General features: G+C 52.7%; 1 protein-coding gene across 2 annotated transcripts in view; it reads right to left on the bottom strand.

Annotated features, from left to right (window-relative positions):
• Window positions 1–19,485, bottom strand: part of RBL2 (RB transcriptional corepressor like 2) — a 118,131-nt gene that overhangs the window by 22,337 nt on the left and 76,309 nt on the right. For both annotated transcript variants that reach the window (XM_068260973.1, XM_068260972.1), the window contains exons 12-15: window positions 19,229–19,366; window positions 8,231–8,395; window positions 5,332–5,425; window positions 2,146–2,379 (exon numbers count right to left, since the gene is read on the bottom strand). In XM_068260973.1, the coding sequence (XP_068117074.1) occupies window positions 2,146–2,379; window positions 5,332–5,425; window positions 8,231–8,395; window positions 19,229–19,366 (631 nt within the window). The remainder of the gene's footprint in view (window positions 1–2,145; window positions 2,380–5,331; window positions 5,426–8,230; window positions 8,396–19,228; window positions 19,367–19,485) is intronic.

Here is a 19,485-nt window from a genome sequence, read left to right on the forward strand (position 1 = left end):
GGCAGGGGGGGGAGAAATCAGTGTGCTTGGGTGCAGACTAGGGTGGCTGCAGCCTGCCCTGGTGGTCCCTCGGACACAATTAAACATTACAAAGTGTATTATACACTTTGTATGCGGCGATCGCGGGGTTAACATCCCGCCGGCGCTTCCGTATAGCCGGCGGGATGTTGCGGCGAGCGAGCGGTGACAGGCGCCGGCGGAGGATCGCGTCACGGATGACGCGATCGCTCCGCCCATGCCCTTAAATGGACCGCCGCCTCTGTGGGTGAGGCCGTCCTGCAGGGCTCCACTTCCCCGCCGCCCCTGTGTAGTGGGCGGTCGGGAAGTGGTTAACAGTTAGGAAGCAGAATCTATACTAAAGATACTTTTTTTTTTTTGTAACAGGCTTCTGTTTCCAACTAACGGTCTTTAAAGGCCGTTAAAGGACAACCGAGGCGATATGTTGCATAATGAGATAGACATGTCTATGTATAGTGTCAAGCACACAAATAACTATGCTGCGTTCCTTTTTTCCTTTCTCTGCCTGAAAGAGTTAAACATCAGGTATGCAGGTGTCTATCTGGGTCGGGACCGGGTTGTACTGGGTCAGACTATAGCCTTACCCTCACTGATAAGTAATTACAGCCATAAAATATTTTCCTGTCAGTAAACGGCTTCCTGAAGCAGGAAAGAGCTAAAAAGGGGCAATGATTCATAGACTGGAGCTCTAACATACGTCAATGAAGGTGTTATTGAGCAGAGACAATGAAACAGTCAAAACTTAAAAACTAGATTACAGTATAAAATAAAAATGTGGGATATCTAAAAAAAAAGGTCATTTTTAGAAGTAGGATAGATACAATTGGTTTTCTCATCAGTTTTTTTCACCTTGGATGTCCTTTAAAGGCAAGACAAGACACTTGTGACATGATAAAAGATATGCTGCATACACACTTGAGATAAAAGTCTTTGGAAAGGGCAAGATCACAGACCAATTTTACCCCTTCCATGTAGTATGAGAGCCATACTCTACACAGTCTATTCTATGGAGCTGCACTCCCCATCAGATAAAATCTTTGCAGGATGCTGCACACAAAGATGCCCGTACACACTCAAAAGATCATTATCTCTTCCTGCAAAAGATCCATTCCTGCAAAATGCATTCATAGTCTATGAGATCTGCAGATCATCATACACACCTTGTTTAACAGGCAATCATCTGCAGATCAGATCCACCAGGATGTATTTTCTGATCTGCAGATGATTGCCAGCTATGCAGATGAAGTCAGTTAAACAAGGTGTGTATGAGGATCTGCAGATCTCATAGACTATGAATGCATTTTGCAGGAATGGATCTTTTGCAGGAAGAGATCTTTTGCAGATAATGATCTTTTGAATGTGTACGCGCATCTTTGTGTGCAGCATCTTGCAAAGATTTTATCTGATGGGGAGTGCAGCTCCATAGAATAGACTGTGTAGAGTATGGCTCTCATACTACATGGAATGGGGTAAAATTGGTCTGTGATCTTGCCTTTTCCAAAGACTTTTATCTCAAGTGTGTATGCAGCCTTAGGTACTTACTCACCTGGGGGGAACCCTCTGAATAGTCCAGAGGTTTCCTGATCCATCTTGGTGCCCACCGATGCTGTGTAGCCCCCCTCCAAAAATATCCGACAAGGGCTTGTTGGATATGTTCTTTTTGTATACGAGTGCAGTTGTACTGTGCATGTGCTAGCACGGCCGCACCTGTGCAGTAAGCCAAAGTTGCTTTTTCATGAGTTACTTGTTGTCATGAGTTGACTTACTGTGTAAGGCGGCCGTGCATTAGCAGTACGGCTGTGCTTGTACACGGGAGCATGGCTGGGAATTAAAAAAGGGGCCTGGCCAGCAATGGTGTAGTTGAGGAGGACACGGGAAGACTCTGGACCATGGGAGTGAGCATGTAAAATTTTTTCGTCCATGTCACAAGTTTGCTTTAAAAAGAGTACTTAAAAGGCTTCTAATGCCTCACATTTTGTGGTAGAAATGGGTTTCAAGTTTTGTTTGAAAAATCAAATTAATGCAAAATGTATTTTCCCTGCTGGGAGAGTTTTTAAAATAAAAAATGGTGCAAGGTCAATAACCTAGTGGATTTTACATTATGCCATCGCTATGTCACTGCATTACCTTGCACAGGGATGGTGACTGTCTGCCCATTGTTAGCAGTGACTGTAGCTGTTGCCATAGTCACCAGTGTCTGTCCAGGAACAGGTGCAGTATTTTCAGCAGCAGAGTGTGGAGAGGCTTGGGCCGGGCTTCCTCCATCAGATGGGCTTTCTGAGTCTACAAACAGTCGCCTCCGAGCCGTGCTAGCAACCGGAGAGCTGTACCGTTCACACAGCGAGGGTGAGGAGGACAGCTCTGGAGAAGCAGAGGAAAAACAAATAGATATGTTCATGGTTAAACCAATAATGCAATGAATGATAGTTTATGTACAATACACGAATGCAATTCATTTTTATCACTGAGGTAAAAGGACCCTGTAGTGAAGGATATGAAGGCTGCCATATACATTTCCTTTTGACCTATTTAGGACTGGCGCTTCTGGTCCCCTTTAAAGGAAAACTGTAACAAGTGGGATATGGAGGTTGACATATTTACTTCCTTTAAAGCAACACCAGTTGCCTGGCTGTCCTGCTGATCCTCTGCCTCTAATACGTTTAGCCATGCACTGTGAACAAGCATGCAGCAGATCAGAAGTTTGACATTATTGTCAGATCTGACAAGACTAGCTGCATGCTTGTTTCTGGTGTTATTCAGGAACTACTGCAGCCAAATAGATCAGCAAGACTGCCAGGCAACTGGTATTGTTCCAAAGGAAATAAATATATCAGCCTCCATATTCTTCTCACTTCAGTTGTCCTTTAATGACCAGAGGCTTGTTTTTTTTTTTTACGCTTCCTGATCACTGTAATTGGCTCACAATGATCAGGAGCCAATGAAAATGGCCCCTGTTCGAGCTACTGAGCTTTTCTGTCTTTAGAAAGCCAAGACCTGTGCTGGTGGGGATGCACTATTGCGTCCTGTGCTTGGGATTGGGTGGTGTTAACTATGCCGCATCAGGCTTAGGCAGCCACAAGTGCAGCGTAGTTTTAACTATACGTGGTCCCGAACCGATGTAAACAATACCAGTTGCCTATCAGTCCTGCTGATCTCACTGGCTGAATCAGTCTCTAAATTGCATGCAGCTAATAAGGCCAGACATTAATCACAAACCTCGGGTACAAAAACACACATACTTACCTAGGAAGAGAGAAGCCTCTGTTCCCTCTTCACCGAGTACAGACCCCCTGAAGAAAACCGACAAGGGCTTGTGAGTGGGAACATCTGTACCACGTGCTCCTCTTCAGGCACAAGCCTGGCCATATTCGGCTGCACAAGTACGGCCATTCCTGCACAGTAAGCTGGAGCCACTTGTGCTACTGCTGAGCAGGCCTGCCTGTGCTTTCGCAAGTGCAGCTCCACTGTGCCCAAGCCAGGAGAGGAGCGTCTCCCAGATGTTAAAGGAAACCAGAGATCAAATAATGTAAAAAATCGATACTTACTCAAGGCTTCCTCCAGCCCCATAAACACATGCAAATCCCTCACCATCCTCCGCGGTCTGCTGTTCAGCCGCAATCAGCCCCTGTAACTTGCTCAGCGACGTCAGTTTTAGTCTCCCGCATGCACAGAGGACCCAGACTGGACGAGACTGAGCAAGTTAACGGGCTAATCGCGGCTGAACGGCAGACCGCGGGAGGACAGTGAGGGACTCACACGTGTTCATGGGGCTGGAGGAAGCCCCAGGTAAATATTGATTCTTTACTTTAGTTAATCTCTGGTACAATCCCAGTGAGCGGGAGCTGGAGCTCCGGCCCAGGCTCTTTAAAAGAAAAAGAAAGAAGCTTTCACATTCCTCTCACTGACTAGAGTATCCCTAAAATTAAAGAGAAGGAATGAGTTACCGTATTTTTCGGACCATAAGACCTTATGAGTCTTATGGTCCGAAAAATACGGTAACTCATTCCATGACCATCAGATGCACCTAGGTTTAGAGGACAAAAACCAGGGAAATAATAATAAAAAATATACTAAACCTGGTGCATCCATGGTGCAGGGGCGTCTTGTGGAGCTTCCCCCAGGCTGTCTCTATCCAAGCTTTACTCTCCAGCCAAAGTAACCCCTGCTGCCCCCCCCTCCCCCCAGCTACAATAACCCCCACTGCCTCCCAGCTACACCATCCCCTGCTCCCTAGGTTAGAAAAAAAGCATCCTGGATCTATTACATTAATCTGATCGGATTGGTCAGGAGATTTTACCCCATTAGTGGTCACGAACTAGCATTTACGACTGATCATACAAAGAATCGTTTGTAAAAGATCGTTCAGAAAATTGTACCATAAGTGGCTACCTTAAGAGATCAGAAGGATTGTCAGGCAACTGGTGTTGTTTAAAAGGAAATACATATGGCAACCTTTGCCTCTTTTAAAAACTGATGGTTTCAAAAGCTGGATCTGCCTGGTTGCAACCAGTCTGAAACACTCCTTTAGCCACATGCTCATACAGGAAAGATTGCTGTTGGGTGAAACCATACCTCCCTGGAGGCCTAAGAAGCCTGGTGCACACTTTCAACATTGATTGGTCAATCACTGACCAATTTTACCACCATGATGCAGTATGAGAGCTTATCTATACAATCTGTTTAAAGTATCCAATATGTGTTGGACCTCATACTACAAGGAGGTGGTAGAATTGGTTAGTGTTTGGCCAATCAAAATTGAAGGTGTGCACCGGGCTTTATAGCCTAACATGGCTATTTGCCTCTGGTAGGTAGGTGTGGCTTCAAATTAACTAGAGGAGGGTAGTTGGAAGTCACTGGGGAGATGGGGATCTATGAGCTGGTGCAGAAAGCTTCCCACAAAGTGTTTTGCTAAAACACACATATTTTTGCTGGAATACTTTAAGAAAATATCCTGTTTTCTAGCACAGGGCTTTCCAACCCTGTCCTTAAATACCACCAACAGTGCATGTTTTGTGGAAATCCACAGAGGCAGTTAATCAGCTCTGCTGAGACACTAATTACCTCACCTGTGAATGTTTGTGGTTTTCTGCAAAACATGTACTGTTGGTGGTACTTGAGGACAGGGTTGAAAAGTCCTGTTCTAGCAGGCCCTATAATTTACCCTCATTTCCCAGCATTGCTATCCTCTTGTCCCAACAAATGGTTTTGTGTATACCACGTTTCCATCGCAGAGACATGGTGACCGGGTTACATAATACAAGCTTGGCAGAGCAGATAAGTAAAACAACTCACTTCTCCCCAGACCAGACACACCTGTGCGGATCTCGTTTACTCTTCTTGGAGTAAGAGGCGCTGTGGTACTAGTGCTGTTACCAGTAGAGCTTTCAAAATGCTGCGGGTGCATAACCTGAAAAATACAGAAATAGAATCATGTAATACTGAAAAACCTCATCTAATACTGGGACTGTGTTGCGGCAATACTATACAGTGGTCACAGAGGGCAGGATAACAATTCCAAAAAAGCCACTTTCGTCTGTGCAGGTATTATCATATAAATAACTTTTTTAAAACTGAACACCCAGAGAACTTTACATTTTTTATGAGCAAAACTAGGCCACTAATGGCCATGCCTGAGGTGCAAATACTCAAAGGCTTACAGGTCAGCATCAATAACTCACCTGTAAATCTTCAGTGGTCTGAAACTCCGCCTCCACTTTATTGACAAGACTGCCATAGCCATTTTTATTAAAATTGTTTGGAAGCTCTGTGGCCATGCCACCTGCATTGACGAGACCTGAGGCAACACTGGTAGGGGTTGCTGCAGAGTTTGGAACACTTTAGAAAAAAAACAAAACAGCACAGCGGTTTTACCAATGGAGGGGTAGAGTTTCTGACCTCTGATTTACGGACGAGAAGGTGAGTTAATGACGATGACAACTGCTGATCCTTGCAGCTCTAACACAAATCTTTACATGAAAGCTTATTAACATTACAAACTTGGTACTCTTTAATAAAGTCAACTACACTGAATGGGGCAGTGCTGTGTTGTGCACATAAATGCATGCAGCAATGCATTATCAGTCAGTGCTGCACAGTGCACAAGTGTGCGTATTAGACAGTGCTGTCTGTGCATCATCTGATGTATAGAGTGGCTGGATAGTGCACTGGTTAAGCTCTCTCTCTCTGCATCTGACACAGGAGACCAGGGTTCAAATCTCAGCTCTTCCTGTTCAGTAAGCCAGCACCTGTTTAGTAAGGAGACCTTGGGCAAGACTCGCTAACACTTTTACTGCCTACTGAGCACACCCTAGTGGCTGCAGCTCTGGCTCTTTTGAGTCTGCCAGGAGGAAAACCGATATGAATGTTCTGTGTCTTAGCTTGTTGTTCCCTTGCATCACACACAGATATGTGTTATTGAAATACTGTATACTCAGTGTATGCAGGCTGTAAACATTTCCCAACAAGGGCTATTATACATTTCCCAACAAGGGCTATTAAACATTTCAGAGGTGCAGTGAATGTGCTTTGCATGATCTTGCATTGTTTGATGTAGTGTAAAGTCATTGGTCTGCTGCTTGTCCTGCAGACACTTCGCATCATAGCAGTGGCCTCTCCTGCTCTCAATATGAAATACTAATTGATTGAGGGAAAGCAAAAGCACTTTCGCTGGAGTAGACCCAAAAATATATCTAGCAGGTTTAAACTAAAAAAAATCAACCCCCAGTGTGAGGCTAACTTTATATACCGTATATACTCGGCTATAAGTCGAGAAATTTAGGACTGACTCACAGTATAAAAGTGGGGGGGTCGCCTTATACTCGAGACAGTTCTAAATTTCTCCACTTACAGCCTGGATGTGGGATGCTGCCTTCCCTTTTTCTCCTTCCAGGGCAGGAGCTGTTAGTTTCTCTGATCCCCCCTCCCACCCCCCACACCCTAGTGTCGCTGCCTCACACTGTCCGTTCCCCCCTCCTACATGATATAATGCAGTGTGTCCAGCGGAAGTCACGGAAGTCACGTCCCTCATCAATCTAGTGCCGGGCTCTGCATCCTCTCTCGTTCTTCTCTCACGCTGGTCTGCATAGCGTACTTTCGTTTCAGATACATGTGATGTCGGAACGTACGCTAATGCAGACCAGCGTGAGTGAATTACGGGAGAGTGTGCAGATCCCAGCGCTAGATTGATGAGGAATACGACTTCTGCTGGACACATTGTACTACACCATGGAGGAGTGGGGATGGACAGTAAGAGGCAGCCAGTCTAGGCTGTGGTGGGTGAGAGGGGGTGATCAGAGAAGCTAACAGCTTCAGCGCTGCAGGGAGGGAGAGAAATATTTAATCTCTGGAGTCAAAGGGGAGGGGGGTTCTCTGCTTTCTTGCTAAGCTCCACTGACTTCCAAACAACATATTTAGCAGTAGCTTATCTCCCCCCTGACTGCAAGAGAGAGATTTCTTGCAGTGTCCAGAAATGGGTATTAGGGGATCAGAAAGAAAAAGCAAACTAGCTATCCCAGCCTGCAGTTCGGAAGCACCCCTTCCCTCACACATATACTCCACATGTCATATGCATGATTTTCAGCATCTCTGCAAATGTACTGTGGGCACAGCTTTATGGCTGGCTGGATCCAGACTGCAGAGGGGATTCTGGAGATCTGTGGTCAGTTCTGCTGATGAACCAGAACAAGTGTCAGCGGGCGTGGGCTGCACTGCAGGCTCAGGCTTGTCCAGACTGTGGCCAGTGCAGAGCTCCCATCCCGCACTTCTGCTGCTGCTGCGCTCTGGGTGAGGCTACAAGATGGGAGGGGTCAGAGAAGCTGACAGTTTAGGCGCTGTGGGTGGATGGGGCATTGAGAGGCAGCACTCCTTTAGGTGGGTGGGAGGGGAGGTCAAAGCAGGAAAGGTTATTGGCTGCATGCGGAGCCCTGGAGGAGTTATTGGCTGCACTTGGGGAATAGGAGGGGTTAATAGATGCTATAATTATTGAAATGCAGCCATTTTGGTTGCACTGCTTCTCCTGGTCCTCAAGTGCAATCATTAACTTTGCTGGATAGACTTATATTTGAGTAATTTAAAAAATCCAGCTTAAGGGGGTCAAATATTGGGGTCGACTTATACATGAAGTCGACTTATATCCGAGTATATACGGTATTCCCTAACAATATAATATAAAACAGGTAAAAAAGGCAAAACCCTGTAGATAAGCATGACGTACCTCCTCACACAGTGGAAGTTTTCCATCATGATCTTTGATCTTGTCCCATAAGGGGGAGTCCTGAGCCCACGCCATGCTCTGCAGAATCTGCTCCTCTACCTGGTTGAGGTGTTTTACCACTTCCCGACATAAGCCTTCTTCTGCTTTAATCAACAGTTCAATAACCTGTAACATAATACACCGTATATTAACTAGAGTGACCAGATTTTTGTAGGCTCAACCTGGGCCGGGAGGAATTGGGGGGGGGGGGGGGGGGGAGGGCGAAAAACAGGGGGGTGCGGCGCCGCGCCGTAAAATGTGGTGTCTGCAGCGCGCGCGAAAAATGGGCGTGGCCATGACATTCTATGGGCGGAGCTAACGTAATGATGCAACAGCGAGGCATAAGAAAGCAGTGTTTACGCCGTGATGTGGTCAAACGTGGATTCACATCATAGGTGTGCAGAAACTGTGTGATGCTATTTAATGGTATGCCATAACCCCAAAGCAGCAAACACAGCCAACTATGACCATTAAATAATAAATGCAGCAACAGTTACCCCAGACACCACAAAATTAAAGCAATGGACAACATTTCAGCCCAAAATAAATGCATTGCGGGCAACATTTCAGCACAAAATAAACGCATTGCGGGCAACATGTCAGCATAAAATAAATGCACTGCGGGCAAACATGTCAGTACAAGATAAACGCACTGCGGGCATACATGTCAGTACAAGATAAACGCACTGCGGCCAAACATGTCAGTACAAGATAAACGCACTGCGGGCATACATGTCAGTACAAGATAAACGCACTGCGGCCAAACATGTCAGTACAAGATAAACGCACTGCGGGCAAACATGTCAGTACAAGATAAACGCACTGCGGGCAAACATGTCAGTACAAGATAAACGCACTGCGGGCAAACATGTCAATACAAGATAAACGCACTGCGGGCAAACATGTCAGTACAAGATAAACGCACTGCGGGCATACATGTCAGTACAAGATAAACGCACTGCGGGCAAACATGTCAGTACAAGATAAACGCACTGCGGGCAAACATGTCAGTACAAGATAAACGCACTGCGGGCAAACATGTCAGTACAAGATAACCGCACTGCGGGCAAACATGTCAGTATAAGATAAATGCACTGCGGGCAAATATGTCAGTACAAAATGTACACAATGTGGGCAAACACTTCACCTGCAAGAAAAAGCATTTACTCACCTGGCAGAAGACGTCCCCTCACGCAGCCGGCCTCTGGTGTGTGCAGCTTCCCCTGGCCTGGACGATCTTCAATCTCCCGCTCAGCCTCTCACAGGCAGAGCAGGGCTACGGCAAGATGGCGTCCGGAGGAATGAACTAGCGCAGCGTCTAGTAGACGCTGCGGCTAGTTCACTGTACGGTGGCCAGAGTCCCGAGGCCGGCACGTCCCGCTGCTAAAAGCGGGACGTTTCCCGGGACCTCATGCAGCCTGGGACAGCGCCCCCCGAAGGCGAGACGCGTCCCGGGTAAAGCGGGACGTATGGTCACCGTATATTAACGGAACAAATACTCACACAGTATTCAAATAACCTGTGTTATAAATATGCTACTGATATTGTAACGGAATATCATAGCTGCAGAAACGAGACCTAACATTGAATTCACAGTGACAAATCTTATCTAGGTCCGGTAAGATGATTTGAATTCACTTCCTGTCTAGTGACTCAGTCACCAAGAACAGACAGACCACAAAAACTTGAAACTTTTTCTGCACATGACTAAAATCTGGTTTGCATTACTGTCTGTATGGCCACTGAAGACTAAAGGTGGGCACATGCATTCAATCTTGACTGGCCAATTCCACCACCTCCATGTAGTATGAGAGCGTACCTACACAATCTATTCATAGTATTCAAAAGCTTTATACTACATGGAGCAGGTTAAACTGGCCAATCAAGACCACAGTACAGGGGCACCGGGAAGCCGGAACACAGTACAGGGGCACAGGGAAGCCGGAACACAGTACAGGGGCACTGGGAAGCCGGAACACAGTACAGGGGCACTGGGAAGCCGAAACACAGTACAGGGACACTGGGAAGCCGAAACACAGTACAGGGGCACTGGGAAGCCGGGACACAGTACAGGGGCACTGGGAAGCCGGAACACAGTACAGGGGCACTGGGAAGCCAGGACACAGTACAGGGGCACTGGGAAGCCGGAACACAGTACAGGGGCACTGGGAAGCCGGAACACAGTACATGGGCACTGGGAAGCCGAAACACAGTACAGGGGCACTGGGATGGCGGAGCACAGTACAGGGGCACCGGGAAGCCGGGACACAGTACAGGGGCACCGGAACACAGTACAGGAGCACCGGGAAGCCGGAACACAGTACAGGGGCACCGGGAAGCCGGAACACAGTACAGGGGCACCGGGAAGCCGGAAAACAGTACAGGGGCACCGGGAAGCCGGAAAACAGTACAGGGGCACTGGGAAGCCGGAACACAGTACATGGGCACTGGGAAGCCGGAACACAGTACAGGGGCACTGGGTAGCCGGAGCACAGTACAGGGGCACCGGGAAGCCGGAACACAGTACAGGGGCACCGGGAAGCCAGAACACAGTACAGGGGCACTGGGAAGCCGGAGCACAGTACAGGGGCACTGGGAAGCCGGAATACAGTACAGGGGCACCGGGAAGCCGGAACACAGTACAGGGGCACTGGGAAGCCGGAACACAGTACAGGGGCACCGGGAAGCCGGAACACAGTACAGGGGCACCGGGAAGCCGGAACACAGTACAGGGGCACCGGGAAGCCGGAACACAGTACAGGGGCACTGGGAAGCCGGAACACAGTACATGGGCACTGGGAAGCCGGAACACAGTACAGGGGCACTGGGAAGCCGGAGCACAGTACAGGGGCACCGGGAAGCCGGGACACAGTACAGGGGCACCGGGAAGCCGGAACACAGTACAGGGGCACCGGGAAGCCGGAACACAGTACAGGGGCACCGGGAAGCCGGAACACAGTACATGGGCACTGGGAAGCCGGAACACAGTACAGGGGCACCGGGAAGCCAGGACACAGTACAGGGGCACCGGGAAGCCGGAACACAGTACAGGGGCACCGGGAAGCCGGAACACAGTACAGGGGCACTGGGAAGCCGGAACACAGTACAGGGGCACCGGGAAGCCGGAGCACAGTACAGGGGCACCGGGAAGCCGGAACACAGTACAGGGGCACCGGGAAGCCGGAACACAGTACAGGGGCACCGGGAAGCCGGAACACAGTACAAGGGCACTGGGAAGCCGGAGCACAGTACAGGGGCACTGGGAAGCCGGAACACCACACAGGGGCACTGGGAAGCCGGAACACAGTACATGGACAATGGGAAGCCAGAACACAGTACAGGGGCACAGGGAAGCCGGAACACAGTACAGGGGCACTGGGAAGCCGGAACACAGTACAGGGGCACTGGGAAGCCGGAACACAGTACAAGGCTACTGGGAAGCTGGAACACAGTACAGGGTCACTGGGAAGCCGGAATACAGTACAGGGGCACCGGGAAGCCGGAACACAGTACAGGGGCACTGGGAAGCCGGAACACAGTACAGGGGCACTGGGAAGCCAGGACACAGTACAAGGCTACTGGGAAGCCGGAACACAGTACAGGGTCACTGGGAAGCCGGAATACAGTACAGGGGCACCGGGAAGCCGGAACACAGTACAGGGGCACTGGGAAGCCGGAACACAGTACAGGGGCACTGGGAAGCCGGAACACAGTACAGGGGCACTGGGAAGCCGGAACACAGTACAGGGGCACTGGGAAGCCGGAACACAGTACAGGGGCACTGGGAAGCCAGGACACAGTACAGGGGCACTGGGAAGCCGGAACACAGTACAAGGCTACTGGGAAGCCGGAACACAGTACAGGGTCACCGGGAAGCCGGAATACAGTACAGGGGCACCGGGAAGCCGGAACACAGTACAGGGGCACTGGGAAGCCGGAACACAGTACAGGGGCACTGGGAAGCCGGAACACAGTACAAGGCTACTGGGAAGCCAGGACACAGTACAAGGCTACTGGGAAGCTGGAACACAGTACAGGGTCACCGGGAAGCCGGAATACAGTACAGGGGCACCGGGAAGCCGGAACACAGTACAGTGGCACTGGGAAGCCGGAACACAGTACAGGGGCACTGGGAAGCCGGAACACAGTACCGGGGCACCGGGAAGCCGGAACACAGTACATGGGCACTGGGAAGCCGGAACACAGTACAGGGGCACCGGGAAGCCGGAGCACAGTACAGGGGCACCGGGAAGCCGGAACACAGTACAGGGGCACCAGGAAGCCGGAACACAGTACAGGGCCACTGGGAAGCCGGAGCACAGTACAGAGGCACTGGGAAGCCGGAACACAGTACAGGGCCCTGGGAAGCCGGAACACAGTACATGGACACTGGGAAGCCGGAACACAGTACAGGGACACTGGGAAGCCGGAACACAGTACAGGGGCACAGGGAAGCCGGAACACAGTACAGGGGCACTGGGAAGCCGGAACACAGTACAAGGCTACTGGGAAGCCGGAACACAGTACAGGGTCACTGGGAAGCCGGAATACAGTACAGGGTCACTGGGAAGCCGGAATACAGTACAGGGGCACCGGGAAGCCGGAACACAGTACAGGGGCACTGGGAAGCCGGAACACAGTACAGGGGCACTGGGAAGCCAGGACACAGTACAAGGCTACTGGGAAGCCGGAACACAGTACAGGGTCACTGGGAAGCCGGAACACAGTACAGGGGCACTGGGAAGCCGGAACACAGTACAGGGGCACTGGGAAGCCGGAACACAGTACAGGGGCACTGGGAAGCCAGGACACAGTACAAGGCTACTGGGAAGCTGGAACACAGTACAGGGTCACCGGGAAGCCGGAATACAGTACAGGGGCACCGGGAAGCCGGAACACAGTACAGTGGCACTGGGAAGCCGGAACACAGTACAGGGGCACTGGGAAGCCGGAACACAGTACAGGGGCACTGGGAAGCCGGAACACAGTACAGGGGCACTGGAAAGCCGGGACACAGTACAGGGGCACCGGAACACAGTACAGGGGCACCGGAACACAGTACAGGAGCACCGGGAAGCCGGAACACAGTACTGGGGCAACGGGAAGCCGGAACACAGTACAGGGGCACCGGGAAGCCGGAACACAGTACAGGGGCACCGGGAAGCCGGAACACAGTACATGGGCACTGGGAAGCCGGAACACAGTACAGGGGCACTGGGAAGCCGGAACACAGTACAGGGGCACCGGGAAGCCGGAACACAGTACAGGGGCACCGGGAAGCCGGAACACAGTACAGGGGCACCGGGAAGCCGGAACACAGTACAGGGGCACTGGGAAGCCGGGACACAGTACAAGGCTACTGGGAAGCTGGAACACAGTACAGGGTCACCGGGAAGCCGGAACACAGTACAGTGGCACTGGGAAGTCGGAACACAGTACAGGGGCACTGGGAAGCCGGAACACAGTACAGGGGCACTGGGAAGCCGGAACACAGTACAGGGGCACTGGAAAGCCGGGACACAGTACAGGGGCACCGGAACACAGTACAGGGGCACCGGAACACAGTACAGGGGCACCGGGAAGCCGGAACACAGTACAGGGGCACCGGGAAGCCGGAACACAGTACAGGGGCACCGGGAAGCCGGAACACAGTACAGGGGCACCGGGAAGCCGGAACACAGTACATGGGCACTGGGAAGCCGGAACACAGTACAGGGGCACTGGGAAGCCGGAACACAGTACAGGGGCACCGGGAAGCCGGAACACAGTACAGGGGCACCGGGAAGCCGGAACACAGTACAGGGGCACCGGGAAGCCGGAACACAGTACAGGGGCACTGGGAAGCCGGGACACAGTACAGGGGCACTGGGAAGCCAGACCACTGTACAGGGGCACTGGGAAGCCGGAACACAGTACAGGGGCACTGGGAAGCCGGAACACAGTACAGGGGCACTGGGAAGCCGGAACACAGTACAGGGGCACCGGGAAGCCAGGACACAGTACAGGGGCACCGGGAAGCCGGAACACAGTACAGGGGCACCGGGAAGCCGGAACACAGTACAGGGGCACCGGGAAGCCGGAACACAGTACAGGGGCACCGGGAAGCCGGAACACAGTACAGGGGCACCGGGAAGCCGGAACACAGTACAGGGGCACAGGGAAGCCGGAACACAGTACAGGGGCACCGGGAAGCCGGAACACAGTACAGGGGCACCGGAACACAGTAAAGGAGCACCGGGAAGCCGGAACACAGTACAGGGGCACCGGGAATCCGGAACACAGTACAGGGGCACCGGGAAGCCGGAACACAGTACAGGGGCACTGGGAAGCCGGAACACAGTACATGGTCACTGGGAAGCCGGAACACAGTACAGGGGCCCTGGGAAGCCAGAGCACAGTACAGGGGCACCGGGAAGCCGGGACACAGTACAGGGGCACCGGGAAGCCGGAACACAGTACAGGGGCACCGGGAAGCTGGAGCACAGTACAGGGGCACCGGGAAGCCGGAACACAGTACAGGGGCACCGGGAAGCCGGAACACAGTACAGGGGCACTGGGAAGCCGGAACACAGTACAGGAGCACTGGGAAGCCGGAACACAGTACAGGGGCACAGGGAAGCCGGAACACAGTACAGGGGCACTGGGAAGCCGGAACACAGTACAAGGCTACTGGGAAGCTGGAACACAGTACAGGGTCACTGGGAAGCCGGAATACAGTACAGGGGCACCGGGAAGCCGGAACACAGTACAGGGGCACTGGGAAGCCGGAACACAGTACAGGGGCACTGGAAAGCCGGAACACAGTACAGGGGCACTGGGAAGCCAGGACACAGTACAAGGCTACTGGGAAGCTGGAACACAGTATAGGGTCACTGGGAAGCCGGAACACAGTACAGGGGCACCGGAACACAGTAAAGGAGCACCGGGAAGCCGGAACACAGTACAGGGGCACCGGGAAGCCGGAACACAGCACAGGGGCACTGGGAAGCCGGAACACAGTACAGGGGCACTGGGAAGCCGGAACACAGTACATGGTCACTGGGAAGCCGGAACACAGTACAGGGGCCCTGGGAAGCCGGAGCACAGTACAGGGGCACCGGGAAGCCGGAACACAGTACAGGGGCACCGGGAAGCCGGAACACAGTACAGGGGCACCGGGAAGCTGGAGCACAGTACAGGGGCACCGGGAAGCCGGAACACAGTACAGGGGCACTGGGAAGCCGGAGCACAGTACATGGGCACCGGGAAGCCGGAACACAGTACAGGGGCACTGGGAAGCCGGAACACAGTACAGGAGCACTGGGAAGCCGGAACACAGTACAGGAGCACCGGGAAGCCAGAATACAGTACAGGGGCACCGGGAAGCCGGAACACAGTACAGGGGCACTGGGAAGCCGGAACACAGTACAGGGGCACTGGAAAGCCGGAACACAGTACAGGGGCACTGGGAAGCCAGGACACAGTACAAGGCTACTGGGAAGCTGGAACACAGTACAGGGTCACTGGGAAGCCGGAATACAGTACAGGGGCACCGGGAAGCCGGAACACAGTACAGGGGCACTGGGAAGCCGGAATACAGTACAGGGGCACTGGGAAGCCGGAACACAGTACAGGGGCACTGGGAAGCCGGAACACAGTACAGGGGCACTGGGAAGCCGGAACACAGTACAGGGGCACTGGGAAGCCGGAACACAGTACAGGGGCACTGGGAAGCCAGGACACAGTACAGGGGCACTGGGAAGCCAGGACACAGTACAGGGGCACTGGGAAGCCGGAACACAGTACAAGGCTACTGGGAAGCTGGAACACAGTACAGGGTCACCGGGAAGCCGGAATACAGTACAGGGGCACCGGGAAGCCGGAACACAGTACAGGGGCACTGGGAAGCCGGAACACAGTACAGGGGCAATGGGAAGCCGGAACACAGTACAGGGGCACTGGGAAGCCAGGACACAGTACAAGGCTACTGGGAAGCTGGAACACAGTACAGGGTCACCGGGAAGCCGGAATACAGTACAGGGGCACCGGGAAGCCGGAACACAGTACAGGGGCACTGGGAAGCCGGAACACAGTACAGGGGCACTGGGAAGCCGGAACACAGTGCAGGGGCACTGGGAAGCCGGAACACAGTACAGGGGCACTGGAAAGCCGGAACACAGTACAGAGGCACTGGGAAGCCAGAACACAGTACAGGGGCACTGGGAAGCCAGAACACAGCACAGGGGCACTGGGAAGCCGAGACACAGTACAGGGGCACTGGGAAGCCGGGACACAGTACAGGGGCACTGGGAAGCCGGGACACAGTACAGGGGCACTGGGAAGCCGGAACACAGTACAGGAGCACTGGGAAGCCAGGACACAGTACAGGGGCACTGGGAAGCCGGAACACAGTACAGGGGCACCGGAACACAGTACAGGAGCACCGGGAAGCCGGAACACAGTACACAGGGGCACCGGGAAGCCGGAACACAGTACAGGGGCACCGGGAAGCCGGAACACAGTACAGGGGCACCAGGAAGCCGGAACACAGTACATGGGCACTGGGAAGCCGGAACACAGTACAGGGGCACTGGGAAGCCGGAGCACAGTACAGGGGCACTGGGAAGCCGGAGCACAGTACAGGGGCACTGGGAAGCCGGAACACAGTACAGGGGCACTGGGAAGCCAGAACACAGTACAGGGGCACTGGGAAGCCGGGACACAGTACAGGGGCACTGGGAAGCCGGGACACAGTACAGGGGCACTGGGAAGCCGGGACACAGTACAGGGGCACTGGGAAGCCGGGACACAGTACAGGGGCACTGGAAAGCCGGGACACAGTACAGGGGCACTGGGAAGCCGGAACACAGTACAGGGGCACTGGGAAGGCGGAGCACAGTACAGGGGCACTGGGAAGCCGGAACACAGTACAGGGGCACTGGGAAGCCGGAACACAGTACAGAGGCACTGGGAAGCCGGAACACAGTACAGGGGCACCGGGAAGCCGGAACACAGTACAGGGGCACTGGGAAGCCGGAACACAGTACAGGGGCACTGGGAAGCCGGAACACAGTACAGGGGCACCGGGAAGCCGGAACACAGTACAGGGGCACTGGGAAGCCGGGACACAGTACAGGGGCACTGGGAAGCCAGACCACTGTACAGGGGCACTGGGAAGCCGGAACACAGTACAGGGGCACTGGAAAGCCGGAACACAGTACAGGAGCACCGGGAAGCCGGAACACAGTACAGGGGCACTGGGAAGCCAGAACACAGTACAGGGGCACTGGGAAGCCAGGACACAGTACAGGGGCACTGGGAAGCCGGGACACAGTACAGGGGCACAGGGAAGCCGGAACACAGTACATGGGCACTGGGAAGCCAGAACACAGTACAGGGGCACTGGGAAGCCAGGACACAGTACAGGGGCACTGGGAAGCCAGGACACAGTACAGGGGCACTGGGAAGCCGGGACACAGTACAGGGGCACAGGGAAGCCGGAACACAGTACAGGGGCACTGGGAAGCCGGAACACAGTACAGGGGCACTGGGAAGCCAGAACACAGTACAGGGGCACTGGGAACCCGGAACACAGTACAGGGGCACCGGGAAGCAGGAACACAGTACAGGGGCACCGGGAAGCCGGAACACAGTACAGGGGCACTGGGAAGCCGGAACACAGTACAGGGGCACCGGGAAGCCGGAACACAGTACAGGGGCACTGGGAAGCCAGGACACAGTACAGGGGCACTGGGAAGCCAGGACACAGTACAGGGGCACTGGGAAGCCGGGACACAGTACAGGGGCACAGGGAAGCCGGAACACAGTACAGGGGCACTGGGAAGCCAGAACACAGTACAGGGGCACTGGGAAGCCAGGACACAGTACAGGGGCACTGGGAAGCCAGGACACAGTACAGGGGCACTGGGAAGCCGGGACACAGTACAGGGGCACAGGGAAGCCGGAACACAGTACAGGGGCACTGGGAAGCCGGAACACAGTACAGGGGCACTGGGAAGCCAGAACACAGTACAGGGGCACTGGGAACCCGGAACACAGTACAGGGGCACCGGGAAGCAGGAACACAGTACAGGGGCACCGGGAAGCCGGAACACAGTACAGGGCTACTGGGAAGACGGGACACACTATAGGGGACATTGGAAAGTTGCCACAAGGTATGGGGGCAGCAGAATGCTGAAACCACTGGGGGGCCACAGGATCCAGGGGCATAACTAGAGGGGAACAATACCTGCGATTGCAGGGGGGCCCAGAACTCTGAAGGACCCCAACTACTAACCTTACCATACTATGATACAGCAGACTGTACTTCAGATCAGGAGTTTGTGTGGCTACACTTGTTATGGGTGTGAAGATCATGAGGGCCACACTTGTTTTATGACCCTTGTAATATGGGCCCCCAGGCCGTGAAGAGCAACAAGGAGAGGCAAGGGAAGGGGTGTGAACAATGGGGGGCGGGGGCATCAAAGATGAATTGCAGGACTGACAGGATCTTTGGCACAATACATATATTGCATTTGGCCCTGCCACCATGTTGACCCCCTCTTATGGGAATAGGAGTATCCCAGTGTGTAACATTGTGTCCCACAGTGTAACATCCTTGCTGCAAGCTTCTGAAAGGCACAGGCAAGAGGATTTCCAACTTATTTGTACTATAAAAGGTAACAAAATTAGAACAAAATGTACTGTATACTGTGACTCAGCGGAAGTGTGAAGTTCATGCCACTCGGCAGAATTCCACTCATGCCCTTAGCTATACCAACAGCATAGCAGATCTAGAAGCATGCAGAAAAACTAGGCCAGTCTATCGTGTTATCTTTAACAGAAATCACATTTCACAATATTTTAAGCATTTGATGCTATATACATATTAAAGAATAAGATATTATCTGCAGTGTGGGTGCACAATATAGAGATCCTATGCCTGACATAACTAATCACATCCTCTCCTTCTCTACGTACCTTGTAGAAATGGTATGGTGCCAAGTCAAACATGAGCAGAATCTGAGGGAAGTTGCCTGGAGGCTTGTATGAAAAGATGGTAATTTCAAGGCAGCACGCCACCAGAGACTTGTGGAAGATCTCCTGCTCCAAAATACCCTGCAAAGAAACAGAACATGCCACTAATGATTCGACAATCCTCCATCTGTTGTATTAAAAGAGATTAGAGAGGATATTCTAAATTTGTGCATTCCAGAAAACGAAATCTTATAAAAAAA

Source organism: Hyperolius riggenbachi, chromosome 11 (genome assembly GCF_040937935.1).
Source record: "Hyperolius riggenbachi isolate aHypRig1 chromosome 11, aHypRig1.pri, whole genome shotgun sequence".
Classification (NCBI taxonomy): Eukaryota; Metazoa; Chordata; class Amphibia; order Anura; family Hyperoliidae; genus Hyperolius; species Hyperolius riggenbachi.